The sequence below is a fragment of the Heloderma suspectum genome, chromosome 2 (genome assembly GCF_057233095.1).
Source record: "Heloderma suspectum isolate Gila_16-S chromosome 2, 16-S_ref, whole genome shotgun sequence".
NCBI lineage: Eukaryota > Metazoa > Chordata > Lepidosauria > Squamata > Helodermatidae > Heloderma > Heloderma suspectum.
In genome coordinates, this window is record NC_139459.1 from 295,023,282 (window position 1) to 295,042,234 (window position 18,953).

At 42.1% G+C, this 18,953-nt stretch overlaps 2 protein-coding genes across 7 annotated transcripts in view; both read right to left on the minus strand.

Moving 5' to 3' along the window:
* Positions 1-419: 419 nt before the first annotated feature.
* Positions 420-10,855, minus strand: LOC146354847 (tripartite motif-containing protein 54-like). The gene is made up of 4 exons (XM_084829824.1): positions 10,682-10,855; positions 5,979-6,137; positions 3,476-3,646; positions 420-1,070 (listed from the first exon to the last, which is right to left on the minus strand). The coding sequence occupies exons 1-4, from the start codon at positions 10,853-10,855 to the stop codon at positions 420-422; spliced, it is 1,155 nt and encodes a 384-aa protein (XP_084685950.1).
* Positions 10,856-13,953: 3,098 nt separating this feature from the next.
* The window catches only part of PTPDC1 (protein tyrosine phosphatase domain containing 1), a 59,211-nt gene continuing 54,211 nt past the window's right edge, over positions 13,954-18,953 (minus strand). For 4 of the 6 annotated variants that reach the window (XM_084839959.1, XM_084839962.1, XM_084839960.1 and 1 more), the window contains 2 exons: positions 17,318-17,428; positions 13,955-15,204 (listed from right to left, as the gene is read on the minus strand). In XM_084839959.1, the coding sequence (XP_084696085.1) occupies positions 15,076-15,204; positions 17,318-17,428 (240 nt within the window). In that variant the 3' untranslated portion in view covers positions 13,955-15,075. Of the gene's footprint in view, positions 15,208-17,317; positions 17,429-18,953 lie in introns of all 6 variants that reach the window. The other 2 variants (XM_084839961.1, XM_084839958.1) reach the window with 2 other exon arrangements.

An 18,953-nucleotide genomic window follows, 5' to 3' on the forward strand; every position in this document is an offset into this window, starting at 1 on the left:
GTTCTAAGCAGTGTGAGCTTGAACTGCAGAGGACTAGGGTTTCAGAAAATTTGCCCATAACTTAAGCAGTGAGCCCAAATAACAACAGTAACAAAACTATAAAAGGAAAATCATGATCACATATTCATTCTTTAAGCATTGCAGAATCCTTCTCTTTAATTTCTACAGTAACTTTCTCTGTATTATTGTCCTCTCTTGTGTCCTTTTCTTTATTGCTACCTTTCAAATAATTTTGTAGCTTGTGAGGTGCTAATTAATTAATGAAGCTTGGCACAGTCCGTGTCAAATGCCATATCCTATGGTTGCATTTATAAATATTTTATTTGACAGTTAGTAGTGCACACCTGTTACAAGGACATTTGTTTTTTAATTACTTTGTACTAGATATAAATACAAAGTATTAGTTTCTGAAGCTTAAACTATATTATGGCTTGCCTTGATACTGAGTCTGCTTCCAGTGAGATGTCCGTCCTGCTTGGTGTATTATTGCCATCACTATAGCAGACTTTTTGAATAGGTTCTTGCTTAATTTCATTTGATTTCTGAAAAAAGTCCAGTACTTCTTGGCAGAAAGATTCATTAGGAATTCCACTGGAAAAAGAAAATGCAGGGCATTCTGGCCTGAACACTTCAGGGAGCTCATTGGAACTTGCAAGTATTTCATCAGAATTAGAGGAGATATAATTGTTAATATGGATGCCTTTGATCAAGTCTTTAAAATATTGCTCAACTGAAATATGATAATCTTTTGTGTCTTGGTGTAAGGAATTTCCATCTATAAGTTTCTCTATTTTGCTTCTGAGTAGTTTATCCTCTTGAAGAAAATGCACTGAATTTGAATGCTGTTCCAAAAGAGTTTTCATTTGGTGATAAAGGTGTCTTGGGACTTGAAGCTCATTTGCTGCTAGCTGTAGCTTTTCTACTTTTGTAGAATAGTCTTTGCCTAATTTTGCTTTTAGTTCAGCCATTCTCCATCTGATCCCTTTCAGTAAGCTAGCACCAACAGCTTCAATCATAACCTTGACATCTGCAACGGTGTATGTAAGTTCATTGATCATGGTTTCAATTTCCTGTTGAAGTGTGACATTGAATTTCTTAGTAATGTGCAGAACATTATTCAGAACAATGTAAACATTTTAAAAGAAAATGTTTGTACTTGTTCTAAACTTTCAACTTTGCTATCCAGAGCCATTATTGGTAAATAATTTTGATCATCGGCTATGTTACAATGACAGCTCTGATAACTGAAGATACAATGACTGGGTTCGCACATAATAGTAACCCATGGTATGGGTTGTTGAATTCTGGGTTATTGTGTTGTGCGAACCCGGCCATGCTAACCATGGTTTAACCACGAACAACCCAGAAAGAACCCATGGTTTGTTTTTGAGTTGTAAACTTTGGGTTGTTGGAACCATGGGTTGTCATTACATGTGAACCCAGAACCATGGGTTGTTCATGGATTGTTTTGCCAGGCTACAGAGGTGGTGGGCCAGAGTGGTAAAAAGAAACAGCCACTCTGCATGCCAGTACTACAGCACCACAAAGGCATTTAGGATATAGGGAGGCAATGGGTGAAGGAGGAAGGAAACGTACAGCTGAGGGATTGAGAAAACAAATTGCAGTTCGTTTGATCGTCTACCAGACAGACCCTGCATAGGGTAACAAAACATGAGTTAACCATTGGTTAAATAAACCATGGGTTAGCGTTATGTGCGAACCAGGTCATAATCATAATCTTTTCTGTGAGAATTTATGGCCTGGTTCACATGTAACAACAACCCAGAGTATGGGCCAGTTGACACAACAGCCCATCATGGATTAATTTATAACACCATGAGTTATGCAAGGGTTGTTTAACCCTCAAATAACCTATGTCTTCTGGGTTTGGATGAAATGACAATCCATGACAACCACTGGCCAGGGGCTTGCATATACATAATGGTGGATGGCACACGCTGCAGTGCCTCCTGAGTAAATTAACCCACAATAGGCTGTCTAGTGAAGGCGGTTCAGAGGGGGAAGGAAGGAGGCTGGAAGAGGCTCAGGATAACTTGTATCCTGGCCCCTCCCCTCCCTGCCCACCGGAATGCCCCCTTTCCTCCCTCTCTGAGGTCGCTTACCACTGTTGAATCCACACCTCCCCCCACCTATTACTCAGGGATAAGATACAAAGAGGATCAAATTGTTAGGCCTAAATCCAGTGCAGAGTTAGACATGCTTAAGTCCATTAATTTCAATAGATTTAAAAGCATGCCTAACCGTGCTGGATTTAGCCTTGGTCTTTCGTGCCCCTGCTTTTGCAAATGCAGTGAGCTGCAATTGGTGAGAAGGCCTCCTTAGCTGTGGCATTCTACTTAAGGAATACCTTTCACAGAGAAGACAGCCTAGTGCTTTCTTTGGTAAGCTTTAGGTGCAAAATTACTTTTATTTGTGCAGGCTTTTAACAAACAGAAAAGCCTGATTTTATCTGCTGAGAGTTTTCTTTCATAAACAGAATTGCTGTTATTTAGGGAGCAATCCTATCTAGATAGGCGGCCGCCTCCAAACTCGGAGGTGACTGCCTATCCAAAGCAGGGCAGGAGAAGCATGGAGGGGATCGTTCCCTCCGCGATTCTCCTGCCCTGTTTTTTGGGCTAGACAGCCGATTGCGGCTGTCTAGCCGTGGGAGGATGGAGCAGGGAAGGAGGTGTCGTACAGGTGGTTAGGCTCTCCCTGCCCTGAAACGCCCCCAGCCACACCCCTTTTTGGCCACTCCACACTCCTCTTGTGAATGCAGATGACGGGGCTGTTGGACACTGCCTCCAAGGCAGCGTGGAAGTGGGGGGAGGTCAGTTCCCAGAAAACAACATATCCGATGGCCGTCTAGCCACTGTCTAGCGGCCATAGGATTGCTTCCTCCATGTGATATTTTACACTTCTTGCTGCTTTTATACTCTTATTACTTGATCTGATTTGAATCTTTATATTTTTAAATAAGTTTTATTGTACAACAGTTTGACATTTTTATTTAAAAAAGAAAAGTGGGTTATGTGTTTTGAATAAACAAATGAAATTAAGATTTGTCAATGTAGATGCTCCTTGAGAGATTTGCTATAAGGATTGTAATGTAAACAAGGTTTGCAAAAGGGATGGATGCATGAGCTGTACATTCTCCAGGAATCTCTGCACAAATTTAACTCTGTTTTTTTTTTTTAAATGCTTGTGATAGTTTCTCCTGCTACACTAAAATTAATTTGCCAGCCTGAACCCTGTGAAGAGGAACAGTTCAAAAACATCAAATGTTTGAACCTTTGGAAAAGAACAAGTAGCATACTAAGACTGAACAACCTATTACCTAGAGGTAAGCCACAAAGCTGATCAAATCCTTAATCTCTTGTTGATAATGTACAGAATGATTGCTCAGTATCAAAACAGAAGTTTATGTTTTTGTTAATGCGTGCAGGGTAAAGAAATCAGGTTTCTTGTACTGTACCTTCCTTGCTTGTTCAGCATGTTCAGTTTGTTGGAGCACCCAATCTAAATCTTTGATGAATCTCTTTTTCCTCTCTGCATAAACTACAGATATTTTTGCAACATTGTGGGTCTCATGGTCTCCAAAGAGTTTGCAGATGGCACATATCGGTTTATCATCAGTTAGACACACCTGAGTGAAAATGCAGTGTATGCCATGTCATTGCCTGGTAGAGCAGTCATTTGACAACACTACCTCAACATCTAAAGTATTGCCTTAGAGAGCTATGAGCTCTGTTAGTTAAGGATCATTTAAGAGAGGCATGGGGAAACTTTTTGCTTTTGAGATCCATCAATCAGGGACTGCAGCCAATGAAGGATTGAGCCAGAGCTGATGGTAGACGTAGTTTACAGGATAACAGAGCTCTTTCTTTCTCTGTGCCATCCCATCCCTACTTTTTTGCACAAATGCACGCATGCGTGCACACACACATACACAAGAAGTGAAAAAGGAAGTGGTTCTCAGAGGTGTGGTCCGAAGAGCAAGAGTGGGCCTGCAGTGTCCAGAGAGTTAGATGACGCTGAAAGCCACATGAAGTTAGGCCTAGGGCCACAGGTTGTCCAGACCAGTTTTAAGACAATTAATTTATTTTTTCATTTCATTTCTATACCACTCCATAGCTGAAGCTCTCTGGGCAGTTTAAAAAATGTCAGATCTTTTTTCTCACTGTACCTTCACTAGCACAAATCTGGTACCCATATCACACTTAATAAATGGAGGAGGGTAGCCTTGCTGCAGAAAGTTAGTTGTTTACTGCCTAAAAAATTCAAATGGTCCATTGTGTACTCCATGGCTGGAGATGGGAGCACATACACTCCCAAGAAGTAACTAAAATTCATTTTTCAGTTAAAGGTTTCCTAAATGATGGGACTTGCCAGAAGGGAAGGGAAGGGAAGGGAGGGGATACTGCTGGCATGTGCTACATTTTTTATTTTAAAAAGGGCTAGGTGAGGAGCTTATCTTCTAGTCTCGATACTTTGAAGCCAGGGGAAAAATAAGTTTCCCCCGCTGTTTTTCTGGGAAAAAAAGTAATTTGGGGAAAAATTGAAAAATCAGCAATGCTTGTTTTTTAAGCACTCTTTACAGATCTAAAATCACTTTGTTGCTTTAGGACAACCTTCTCCAACCAGGTGCCGTCCAGATGTTTTGGACTTCAGCTCCTATCAGGCTCAGGCACGATGATGGCGAGTGGTCAGGAATGCTGGCCATTGTAGTACAAAACATCTGTAGGGCACCAGGTTGAGGAAGGCTGCATTAGGAACATAAAGCAGCCTTTATGTTCCTCAAGTTACATTATGTATAAGATGGTTTGCTTATAAAATTATCATGATGTTTGAAAATTTTAAAAGGTGAGCTCAGTTAGCAAATGTGTAATTATTGTCCATATAAACTATACTTTAAAATTTTAATATACCAAACATGATTAATTTTATGAACAAACCAATTTATACATAACGTATGTTAGATTCCTAGTTTATGACTGACCAGAGGGAACTTCAGCAAGTAGTCCCTGAAGAAGCAGGAAGAACTGGAGGCAGAGGAAAACAAATCCAGAAACACAACTCTGTAGAACAAAACCCAAACTGTCAACAATGCACATTTTCTTTCATATTATGATATGGTGACTCTATTCACATGTTGGGAAACTGAGCATGACCTGGAGCATCCCAAAATGTCTATCAATAAAATATACATTCGATCAATAATTTTAATAAGAAATGGAAGAAATAGCTATGCTGAAAATCTTACAGAGAGGATTAAAACATATTTTCTCCCATGGCTTCATTGTTTCCAGACATTTTACTTCTCTAATCTTTCTCTAAAAGTCTTCTTATTATATAGGTTTTAGAAATCATTTGGGAGGGAGTAAAGGCTTGGTAACACTATATAAACACCTGTCTTAAATTCTAAAAGAAAATATTTCATAATCCAAAGCTTGGATTTTTGTAATTTTGGGGGGGAAAACAAAAATTGCCCTTGGAAAAAATGGGAAAACCCTTTTTCCCAGGCCTTCACATCTCTATATAAAGGATACTTGGCCTTTAAAGTAATAATAAAATCTATGTAAAAGGTCATAGAATTGCATAGGCCTAGCAGCGAGGAGTTGTGTCACAAGCAGCGTCCGGTAGATGCAGTATGACACTCGCAGAACTTTGTAACATCACTTGATAAAGCATTAGCTGCACAAACGCAACAGACCCACAGCATAAGCACTTCCTTGAAGGATGTTGGCTGGATGCTGCTGAACACAGAGCACTTCCCCATCCCAGTGCGTTTTGCATAATAGTTTAGCAAGCCTAGACTAAAGAACCATGTTGTGAACTTTCATTATATTGAATTACAATACTTGAAGGGCATGGGGAGCCCTAAAATTTAAAATAAAGCTGCCTTTTAAAATCACATAAACACTACATAGTTAAATTAGTGTTTTACTAACTAGGTAGAAATATGAACGGAGTTATACCAAATTCATACTTTCCCCGTGTTCTTCACATATTTGAGACAACTGGTCTTGTTCTTTGGCATGCAGATTTTGAAGCTCATACTTAAATTTTTCCAAGACACTCTCCACCAGAATATTTCTTGGTAATCCAATTATTCCTCTTCCTCTCAAGTGTATGATCTAAAAATGAGATAAATTAATTTTATACATTCCCACGGTTACCTCCTTTGGTGCCTGGAAGGCCCCCTTCTCCTACCATTTTTTAAAATTAAAAAACAAAAACAAACAGAATGGCCAGGCATGAAGCATTGGCTTTTAGTTGCTTGCCATCTTTATTTCCCCAAAATGCCCCTGGGCCCCATGTGGACCCCTAGTCATTCTTAGGAAATTAAGTATTTAAAAGGGGGTTAGACAAATTCTTGGAGGAGAAGGCTATCAATGGCTACTAGTCCTGATGGCTCTATGCTACCTCCAGTACCAGAGGCAGTATGCCTGTGTACACCAGTTGCTGGGGAACATGGGTGGGAGGGTGCTATTCCACTCATGTCTTGCTTGGTGTCCCATCGACAGCTGGTTGGCCACTGTGTGAAGAGAATGCTGGACTAGATGGACCCTTGGTCTGATCCAGAATGGCTCTTATGTTCTTATGAAGGTGGCATGCAGCAGGGAGTTGGCTGGCAGAGGGGAAATGAGTAGATTGAATTAATTGAACAGGAATTGGCTTGGGTAATGAATTTAGGTGAAATTGATTTTGGGGTGATCTTCCTATTAATTTGGTGGAATAAATATTTTTAGAGGAATTTATTCAGAAGTGATTTGGAGAAATTAATTGGTCTGCCTCCTCTGGAATAGATGTTTTGGTTGCAGGAGAAAATGATGAGTTCAAAGGAAGGGTTTTGTATCTTGGGCTCAGACTCCACTTCTGTGTTGTACTCAGGTTCTTGGGCAAATTACTTATCTTACAGGTTCACTAGTTTGCCATCTGAAACTGGTGTTTTGTGACTTACCATGCTCACCATAGTAGCCATTTTGTGAACTGGCACATCCCCAACAGCAGCTATTTTTTGATAACGGCAACAACACTTCCTCAAAATTCAGATGTGCCCATCAGCCCAAAAATATTGGGAACCCCTTGTAACACTTTGCTTCTAAGGTGTTACAAGGGACATTATTCTTCTGTATCCAGATTCTCTATTTGCATGCTCTAAAAGTCAATAATACAGCTATGTGGTACACACAGCATTTTTAAAAAAATATTCAGAGATGTGACTTGCTAGCTAAAGACCTGCTGTGATAATTTTGCGAGGCACTTTGGGGATAAAATTACTTGGCTTCATGCCAGCTTGAATGCTGCTTGTAGTACAGTATATGGTGAATATCCAATCCATTGTCTGGTTCAGCTGTACAGGACTAGTTTCAGTTTTTGAGGCCTGAGGATGTATACAAGCTGTTTGGCCTACAATCTGTTCTCTTGACCCTTGCCTATCCTGGCTTATTTGAGCTAGCGGGTAGGGAATGGCTGAGTAGGTCCAGGGAGTGGTGCCCACCACCCTGAAGGAGGCGATGGTGACTCCACTCCTGAAAAAGCCCTCCCGGGATCCAGAGGTTTATACCAATTACTGCCCAGTCACTAATACCCCTTTTCTGGGCAAGCTGCTTGAGACAGTGGTAGCTGGGAAATTGCAGACATTCTTGGAGGATACGGATTATCTCGACCCATTTCAGCCTGGTTTTGGGACAGAATCAGCCTTAGTCACCCTGATGGATGACCTCTTGTGGGAGAGAGACAGAGGAAGAGAATCAGCAGCCTTTGGTACTGTTGACCATGGTATTTGGGGGGATTGTCTCCGTGAGTTGGGAATTGGAAGCGCTGTGCTACAGTGGTTCCGCTCCTACTTGCAAGGACAGTTCCAGAAAGTAGCATTGGGGGACCATGCCTCAGCTCCCTGGCAGTTATGCTGCCGCGTGCCACAGGCTACCATCTTGTCCCCTGTGTTATTTAATATCTATATGAAGCTTCTGGAGGCAGTCACTAGGAATTTTGGGGCAAGGTGTTATCAGTATGCTGATGACTCCCAGCTCTGTTTCTCAGTAACATCTGAACCAGGAGAGGCCATGCATGTTTCGAACTGGTGCCAGGATGCAGTGATGAGTTGGATGAGGGCCAGCAAACTGAGACTGAATCCTGACAAGATGGAGGCTCGTTGTGCGGGTGGTTCCCAGGCACAGGAATTGGGGAGTTGGCCTGTTCTAGATGGGGTTGCACTCCCTCAGAAAGTTTGGGGGTGCTGTTGGATTCATCATTGTCATTAGAGGCCGAAGTAGTTTCTGTGGCGAGAAGCACCTATTACCAACTCAGCTCTTTCCTGGATGGCGATAGCCTGACCACTGTAGTCCATGCATTGGTAACCTCACATTTAGATTACTGTAATGGACTGCATGTGGGGCTTTCCTTGTGCTTAGTCCAGAAGCTGCAGTTGGTGCAGAATGTGGGAACCAGGATGCTGAGTGGAGTGCCTGGCCATGCACATATTACACTGGTGTTAAGGCAACTGCACTGGCTACCTATTAGCTACTGAGCCAAGTATGAGGTCTTAATTTTTAGCATATAAAGCCCTGAATAGCTTGGGACCAGGTTACCTAGCAGATGGTCTTCCCCAGTGCAGGCTTGTGCGATCATTATCATCATTGGAGGTCTTGCTGGCTGTACCATGACCTACAGATTGCCATCTCGCAGCAGCCAGGAAGTGGGCCTTCTCCATGGTGGCGCCCCTAGCATGCGGGAGGTGCCAACTGTATCATGCCTGAGTTGCCAATTAAAGACCCATTTCTTTACTTGTGCCTTGTCTGAGTGAATGTGGTGCCCAGTCTGTTTGTAATTATGGTGTTCTTTTAATTGTTTTTAATCAATATTAATGTTATATTAATGTTTTAGCAATTTTATGTACTTTTGAAGTATATTACATTTTGTGAACCACTTAGAGATATTTTAAATATGTTCAGCTGTATATAAATGTTTCTAATAATAATAATAATAGAACATCGCATAAGAGCCATGCTGAATCAGACCAAAGGCCAAACTAGTCTAACATCTTGTTTACACTGGTGCCAACCAGCTGTCTGTGGAAGCCCATAAGCAGGACATGGGTGCAGTAGCACCCTCCCACTTGTGTCACCCAGCAACTGGTATACAGAAGCAGATATACTTCCTCTGTGCCTAAGGTAATGTATATCATGACTAGTAGCCACTGATAGCCTTATCCTCCATGAATTTGTGTAATCCCCGTAGAGATTTCATATGTTGTGTGAAGAAGTACTTTGTTTTATCTGTCCTGAATCTCCCACCATTCAGCTTCATGGGATGATCCTGGGTTCTAGTATTATGGGAGGGGGAGTCATATCTTATTTTTCCACACCATGCATAATTTTGTACACCTCTATCATGTCTCTCCTTACTTACCTTTTTTCTAAGTGGAGCAGTCCTGGAGTTGTAACCTTTCCTCGTAGGGGAGTTGCTCCAGCAATTTGAGCATTTTGGTTTCCAAATCTACAGTATCTGTTTTGAGGAGCAGTGACCAAAACTGTAGACAGTTTTTCCAAGTTTGGCCATACCATAGATTTGTGTAAGGGCAGTATGATAGTGAGAGTTTTATTTTCAATTCCTTTTCTAATTATACCCTATATGGAATTTGCATTTTTCAGCTGCACAGTTGGTCGACATTTTCACCCAGCTATTTACTACAACCCCAAGATCTCTTTCTTGGTCAGTCACTGCCAGCTCGCATCCCATCAACTTCATTTGCCATTTTAATGCCCATTCTTGCAGTTTGGAGAGATCCTTTTGGAGCTCTTCACAGCCCCTTTTTAACTACCCTAAATAATTTGGTGTCATTGGCAAACTTGGCCACTTCACTGCGCACCCCTAATTCCAGATCATTTATGAACAGGTTATGAACAGGTTGAAAAGCATTGGTCCAAATACAGATCCCTGTGGGACCCCACTATTTACATCCCTCTATTGGAACAATTTACGATTTTTTCCTACCTTCTGCTTTCTGTTCTTTAACCAGTTACTGATACATAACAGGACCTCTCATCTTATTCCATAACTGCTAAGTTTGATCAGGGGTCTTTGATGAGAGACTTTGGAAGCTGGCTTAGCCTGTTCCTAGAATTTCAATTTGTAAGATTGCCCCATCAAATAAACTCTTCATTCTGAAATGTGTCAGGTTCATCCATTTTTTTAAAAAGTCATGGCACCTTTGAGAATACATCCTCTTTTCACATGCCATTTTTACAAAGGAGCATACTGAAACTGCAAAACTTTTATTTGTGGATATGTGCAGTGGAAAACTCACTTGTACTGTACGTTCTATCATACAAGATGATCTATATGTTGATTGCCTAGGGAGCTTGGGATTTCATTTATTGAATGACTTGGATCTATATTTGTCCTCAAAGTCATGTTCAAATATTCTTATAAGGCCTTTAAAACTAGTTATTGTGGTAAGAATGTCAACATCCCAGAGTGCATGTTTGCTTCATTGCATGATCCGTGGGCTCAGGCCTGTGCCTTTCCAAACAGAAATGCTTTAGCATAATTGCCTGCACAGCTGTATAGAAGTTAGTTTCTAAAGCTTAATGACCAAGTACCGTTTGAGCAGGACTTTTAGGAAAAATAAAGCCAGATTACGAATGTAAAGGAAGCTTTTAACTCTACTTACTTTTCTGCACATAGGGCAGGAGAACTGCCCATTAACATGACTACAGTTCTGACGAACAAGGATCTTTTCCAAGCATTTCTTGCAGAAGTTGTGAGCGCAAGGTAGAACCAGCACTGGGGGAGTAAACAACTCTAAACACACTGGGCACGAAAGCACCTGCCCCAAAGCCTCCATGACATTGCTGCACCTGAAAGGATGAAGACCAATTCTATCCTTTTCTAGCAGCATTCACACGTAAGTTCTAGAATGGTACTGAATGGCCTCCCAAGAGGTTGTCGCAGCAGCTCCATAGCAACATAAACCAACTGTTTCACCCCAACTCTTGTAGAAGAAAAATCTGGTGAATTCTGAACCAAAATTCAAATTCAGTAACCAACATTTATTTTGTAAATTAAAGGTACTATATAATTTGGTTATATAATGACAGATGTAGAGAATGGGTTGGATCCAAACTTACTCATACTTAAGTCTCATTGATTTCAGTGGGTCTACTCAAAGTATGAGTAGGGGCACAGTACTATCAATTGTGCCCTCCATGTTCATGGCTGGATGTGCCTGATCTTGTCTGATCTCAGAAGCTAAGCAGGGTCAGCCCTGGTTAGTACTTTGATGGGAGACAGCCTGGGAATCAGGCTTCCTGCATTGAGCAGGGGGTTGGACTCGATGGTCTTGTAGGCCCCTTCCAACCCTATGATTCTATATCTATGATCAGAAGCTCCCAAACTCAGAGGCTTCTGATCATCCAGTTCAGGGCAGGAGGAGTGGTGGAGGCAATCTTCACCTCCCGCCCTGCATTTTTCACTAGATGGGCTTTCTAGTGATAGCATTTCAGAGGAGGGAAGGATGCTGGCAAAGGCTCAGGATAGCTTGTATCTTGGCCTCCCTGGTCTCCTCCCCTTCCACCGAATTGCTGGCTTTTCCCTCTCTCCAAGGTCGCTTTTCTGACCTCAGAGGGCAGCTGGTGCAGTTCTATCTGTACCAGCTGCGAGGGAAAGGGGGGAGCAGATCTCTGACTCCCCCTTCTGAGGTCGGAGGGGGGAATCTCCTGTATTCTGTGGCCCCTCAGACAATGTCTAGGGGCCATAGGATTGCTCCCCAAGTCTGGATCCAATCCATTGTATTGTCTTCTAGTAGGATTTGTCCTTTCTTATTAGAGGTAAGAGTGGATGTTAAGTACTAGGAATGGAGGAGCCTATGAGTAGTGAAGATAAGGGTACCCTCACAGAGATTTATTTTTGACAGGCTTACTTTTGACACCCCTAACATATGGGGTGTGTTTTAAAAAAAAGTCATTGGTACTCAGAGGTATATCTGTACAGCAAAAGCGATGTTAACATATATTTGATCCATCTTGGAACATGATTTACTGATACAGAGGAGGGGAATTCCCTCATCATTCTGGATAAAAGTCCTTTGGCCATCTGCCAAATATATGTTATTAGTGAAGCAACTTATTAATCAACTAAAAAGGTGCCCTCAATTAATTGGACGATTTTTTTTAAGGGTTGTATCGAATGATGGCTTTGTGCTAGGGGAAACTGCTTACACTCGCACAAGTCAGGGCATCCAGTTTTCGTAGATGCCCCCTACCCACAGCAGCCCTGCCCCTAAAAAGCTGTTTGCAAGGTTTGGGCGACCTTCCGGAAGAGTATGGAATATGGTTTAGAGGGCTGCAGTAGATAGGAGGGATCTGTGAAAATTGCATGCCTTGCCTTACACAAGAAGAAGCACTGCCCACTAGTGCAGTCACCATTGGATACAACCCATTTTAGTTCAAGTGCTCACAAAGGCTGCAAATGGTAAGCACCATTTTAAACCATGTATTCTTTCTCTCACACATAGGAGGAATGCTTTTTCTAGAAGATGGCTGCTGTGATATTTACATCATCTAACAACAAAGAAAATATGCTGCTTCAGAAATTGTTTCTCCCACTTGCGTATTTAGTCAAGTTTAATTGATTCATAACTTTAATTCGCTGCAGCCCTGCTAAAAACCAAAAGCAAAGTAATCATAGAATATTTTTCCATGCTGTTTGCAGATTTTCCTGATACTTGGAGGTGGTTCTGGGCTAGAGGGCATGGCACACACATTCTTCTTTTCTGCCCCACCTGTGGGCTCTGGTTGAATTGATTTGAGAGGATTTTGTGGCACTTCTAATATATTTATACCCCACTTTCCTCTCCTGAAGTCTGGCTCCAGATTTGGGGGGAGGGGGGTGATGCTGGGCAGGCTACTCTCAGTGCTCCTCCCAGTACTGACTGAACCCCCTAGTGCCCACCAATACTCCCTTCCCTGGCAGCAGCAGCACTGCTGCAGCTGCCAAACATGGCCTCCGCCTTGTGCTGTAATAGGCTTACCTGGTAGCAGTGATCTTGGGCTACTTGGGTCCCTGAACCATTGCAGCACTGCAGCTGCCAATTAAGCCCGCAGCTCCTCAGCTTCTGGCCCGTTACAGCACAGCCAGTGGGTAAGCCCAGAAGTGCAAGGAGAGTGAATGCGAGGTGTGCCTGGCAGCTGCTGGTGGACACTGGGCAGGCGGGCAGGTAAGGCATCAGCCCTAGGCCATGTAGTTCCCAGCAAATACCCCAGTATGTCAGGAGGTGATGCTGATTCTCCCTCCTTGCAACCCATGTTGCCCTCACAATGATCCTGTGAGAGAGTGACTGCCCCAACGTCATTCATTGAGTGGGGCACTTCCATTTGCTAAAAGCCATATCAAGTCCTCTTATGGGCTCCAAATCCCACAGATGACTCAGATATTACTGCTAATAGACACCAGAATCTTTCTGGAAGAACGTCTGCAAAGGGAGGTTCCATTATGTCACTACTATGAGTCCTGCTGTCAGTCCTGGCTCTTGGAAGATGCTGTATTAGGGATGGACAAAACATTTGGCACCAAAGGTCTCTTGGAAACATGTTATTTGATAGAAGACCACTGCTGTTTTCATGAGCATGGAGACCAGGCCAGGTTTCATCTCAATATCAGTTTCTCCTCCAATATAATTTGTACACGTTCTACTACAACTTTAACCAAGCGGCAGTTTTCAGAATGACTTCAACCAGTTAACTGGGATAGGATGAAATTAGGTTGCATAAGTAAAGCATGGAAAAGCAGCAATCAGGAATCATGAGAACTTCTGAAGTATAGAACATCTCATTCTGCTTCAGCTGAATGAGATTATCTTTTGGCATACTCCAGTTTAAAGGCTCTAAAAAATTTAAGGTCACCAGCAATACTCATCCCCTTCCTTGCCAATAATTTGAGTAGAAATAAGATATTAAATGTTTCTTTTTATTCATGTTCTGGTCTCCGAGACATTATAACACAGTTTTCACATTTTGGTTTCTCAACAAGCATGAGTTTACACCAGGGGTGGGCAGCTTCCAGAGGTATGGGAGCTATTTGTGCCCCCTGGACCCCTGCCACAGTCCACAGGGTATCCCCCACAAAGGACCAAAATTGCTGGTCTGCCACTGAATTTCAGTGGCAAACTGCTCTGTTTAAATGTAGCTGGGAAGAAATTTTGGCTCTATAAACTTTTTTTTTAATTTAAAAAAACTGGGCCACCATGGGCTACACATTGCTCACCCCTGTGCTATAAGTTATATTTATATTTTCCCCTATAAGTTTGTTTTGGCATTACAATCAGTCCTTTTATGATTCCCAAGGAAAAGCCATACAGTTGTGCAACAGTCATTAATATCAGCCAATGTTTACTCTTCACTAAGTAAAAATGTAATACCATTGATGTTATCATCATCATGATGTATATTTGGTGTTAATACACAGACATTTAACTGAATAAACCATTGCATAACATGGCACTGAATTTATGGCAATAGCTCAATATGAAAACAGTGGGTTGGATCCAGCTTTTATTCCGCCAACAGAAGCAGTCCCTAAGTGGTGTTCTGCTCAGAATGTTTTTACCTGTGGAAGCAAGGGGAGGTCATCTGTGCTGCATTCCCCCTCATTCTTTAGCCCTGAGCAACCCCAACTCTCAGAGCAGATTGTGTGTGTGGGGGTGTATAGAGGACTACAGCGGAAGGGGGAAATCAACTAAGATTACCCCACCCCTTCTGCCAGCTGGATTCCTCTGTGGGATGAGAAGCCTCCTGCAGATGGAACCTGAATCCAACCCATAGCTTATTAACAAGAAACTTTCTAAATCAATTATTTATAACAATGCAGTCAATACAAGATGCCACAGTACGAACACAGAATGGCAAGTCATTAAATATCAACTTATATACATATGTAGTTAAAATAACTTCTAGGTATTTAATAGCCAACATTAACGGAAATTTAATTAACACAAATCAAGGGATTTAAAATAGCAAGTAAATGAAAGTAAATGAATGGTAGTTTTGGATGGCTGCAGAAAACTATAGCTTAGAAGTGTAAACATAAGAGCTTTGCTTGTCCTTCATTGGAGTATTGTCTTTGGTGTTCCAGTATCTGTTTGAAAACATTCTTCAGAGTGTTGTAAACATATGATCCACCTTCAGAATCAGAACTCATCTGCTGAAAGCAAACTTAAAGTTACCTTATTAAACCTATAACACGTGAACATTAGGCTTTATCAAAGTAAAATAGGGTCTATAATATAAAATACAAGATGCCCTGTGACAAATGCATATATGTGATACTACATAATGTTCAGATGGTCTAGTTTTACCTATTTGAGTAATGTAAAAAATTCACCACTTTACAGTTTGGCTTACAAACATAGCTTTAAAAAATAGAATATTAGGAGCTAAATGTAAAACACTGTTTCTGAATCAGCTGTTCAAAGCTATTTTAAACTGTGAGTCACATTTCCTTCTCTCTAAATTGTTTCAGCTATTCCATGCTATATTAAAACAAATGTTAAGAGGATTAGAATTTACTTTTTTCTCACAGCCAGATAAAAGCAACTGGTTTTTGTACACAGTGGAAATGCATGTGGAACAGCTTTTCTAGATATGTAAAACTACACTGAATGCTCATGTGAAGAAAAAGAAAATTAAAAACATTGCCTTGCGCTCTGGATAAACTGACCAACATAAACAGTGAAGAAGAGCTGATGTCTATTTGCATACTGAATCACATGCACATCCTTCCAATGCAACACCTTCATCAGCATCCCTATGCAGGACAACAAATATAGATGTGCTTTCCCCAACCAGGGTTGGCCTTAGCTGACCTCACAGAACCAACCCTTGAGGACTGTGTGCCATGAGTACAAGCCTCCTGTGAAGGTCTGCCAGAGCAAAGAATTGGGGCTCCCTCCAAAGGACACTTTAGAAACTCTAAGCCTGGGTCTGCAACCTTTTTGAGCCCGTGGGCACATTTGGCATTTTGAAACGGTTCCCTGGGCACCACCACAAATTAGCTGCTGTAGGGGGTGGAGGACCAATCACAAAAATGTTGGAAGCACCACTGCCCCTTCATCTGTGTTTGTGTATGTGCATGAATGTGTACTCTGTGTGGCTTCTCTCTCTCTGGCTCATCTTTTCTCTCTCTCTGGCTCATCTTCCTTCCTGCTCCTCTTTCTCTGGTTCTTCTTTACTTCTCTCTCTCTGGTTCTTTACTTCTTTCTCTCTCTGGTTCCTCTTTCCTTCCTTCCATGTCCCTGGCTCCCCTCTGTCTCTCCTCTCCCCTCCTCTCTCTCTCTCTCTCTCTTCCCTATTAAAGCCAATGGAGTGATTTGTCCATTGGCTTTAATAGGGTGAGGAAAAGGCCCCCTCCAAAAACACAGCTGCAGGGGGCTGAAAGTCATCCCTCGCCAAGGACCTGTTGCCCCAAGGGTTCCTGGTGAGGTGTGGACTTCACCCTTCCTCCAGCCATTTTTCAGCAGGGGCAGCTTTTACTTCCCTATCAAAACCAATGGACGAATTGTTCCATTCACTTGCAGAGGGGGCAATAACTTGGTGGGCATCTCAGCCTGGTGGGTGCAGTGGCACCATGGGCACTGTGTTAGGAACTCCTACTCTGGTATACAGAGAGCATAAAAATAATCACCAGCCAGTGCAAGCACAAGTGATTTCACAGGGGTTTCCAGGCTGAGTACAAAACTCTCCACAGATGTTCATACATCCTTATGGCTCAGGTAGGTTTAAGGTGTTCCCTGCAAACTTGTAGCCCCATTAACACAGGCATCTACGTATGTCAAGGACCTAATCTCGTAACTGTGGTTAATAGGGTTGCTCCAGAGAACGGCTACAAAGAGATAACATGCAATTCTGCAGTTCACTCCCAATCTCTGGTTAAGAAATTTAAAAATTATAAGCACGGTATGGGAGCAGTCCCTGACTATACCTTCCTATGTTATCCTCCATAGTAAACCTGCCACAGATCTGGATATACCCCAATCCCATTCTACAAAGTGTTATATAAATCCTGGGGATTAAAACAGTAAACAAGCCCCATGTGGGTCTGGATACTGGTTGAAACAAGTGTTGTTCCATAGCACCACAAACAGGCAACCATACATTAATTGGTTCTGATGTGAAATACATGTGGTACAGATTCCTGGCAAGGAATGCCGTTTCAAAATAGTTCGTTATTAGGATGATTATGGTTAGTCTCCTAGGCTGATCTTCAGCAGCTGATTCACCCATAACAAAAGTTCACTATAGTGTATACTACTTGCCTTTGTGAATGATTTAATGGCACGATTAAGAAGGAGCTCCTCCACATCTGTTGGTATGGTCTGCAAATTTACGATGCAATTTAAAATGCACAGTATAGTGTGATATTTCCCCTGATGAGGCACAAAACAGATTATTAGGTAGGAAGTATTTTCCAGAGAGCAACACTGAAGACATATGGGCCACAACTCAACACCAACTTAGGTGCTGAACTTCTTTCAGCCCATGGGCCAAATTCCATTTCAAAAAAGCTCTTGGCTGCATTCCAGTGGTGGGTGAGACCAAAGGCAAAATACCAGCATAGCTCTTCCTGCCAGTAACTAAGCCTTAGGAGAGGCATTTCAACCTTTTACAATGGGGGGAAAAAGCCAAATGATGTGTGGTTAGGGGAAAGGGGCATGGCCACCTGGGGAATCCCAGAGAGCCAGATTTGGCCCCTGGGCCTGAGGTTCTACACCCCTGATTTAAATCCTCTGATGTCATTTCATTTATTATATTTCTATACCTCCCCATAGCCAAAGCTCTCTGGGCAGTTCACAAGAATTAAAAACCATTAAAATAAATTATATAAAATATAAATAGGCCCAGATAGAGCCCCTGCATACGTTCCTCATGGACAACAAAATGGTGAGGATCAGCTGTACATTACGTATTTAACATAGAGTCAAGTGAAGTCCTAAGAGAGAGACATAGCACAGGAGGTAATGCATTTCTCAGACAACATGAAGGAAAGACATTATCATACTGATTTTGATATACAGAAAAAATGCCAAAGATTACTTTGAAAAAAATAAAGAATAAAGACGGAAAGAAATAAATGGGACTGAAACTGGGATATTTAGGAGGGCGTGCAGTAATTTAGAGACAGGTACAAGTATCATGCCCCTTCATGGATCACTGCCTTGTGGCAAAGGGGCTTGCGTAACTCAGTGAAGCCATAAGCTATGCCATGCAGGGCCACCCAAGACGGACAGGTCATGGCAGAGAGTTCTGACAAAATGTGGTCCACTGGAGAAGGAAATGGCAACCCACTCCAGTATTCTTGCCAAGAAAACCCCATGGAATGTATCACAAGGCTAAAAGATATGATGCTGGAAGATGAGCCCCTCAGGTCGGAAGGTGTCCAATATACTACTGGGGAAGAGCAGAGGGTATTTCCAAGTAGCGCCAGAAAGAGTGAAGCGGCTGGGCCAAAGCCGAAAGGACACTCAACTGTGGATGTGTCTGGTGGTGAAAAGAAAATCCAATGCTGTAAAGAACAATATTGTTTAGGAACCTGGAATGTCAGATCAATGAATCAAGGTAAGCTGGAGGTGGTCAAACATGAGATGGCAAGATTGAACATCGACATCTTGGGAATCAGCGAACTAAAATGGACAAGCATGGGCGAATTTAATTCAGGTGACCATTATATCTACTACTGTGGGCAAGAATCCCTTAGAAGAAATGGAGTAGCACTCATAGTCAACAAAAGGGTGGGAAAAGCAGTACTGGGGTACAATCTCAAAAACGATAGAATGATTTCAGTACGAATCCAAGGCAAACCATTGAACATCACAGTAATTCAAGTCTATGCCCCAACCACTGAGGCCGAAGAAGCTGAGGTTGATCGGTTCTATGAAGACCTACAACACCTTC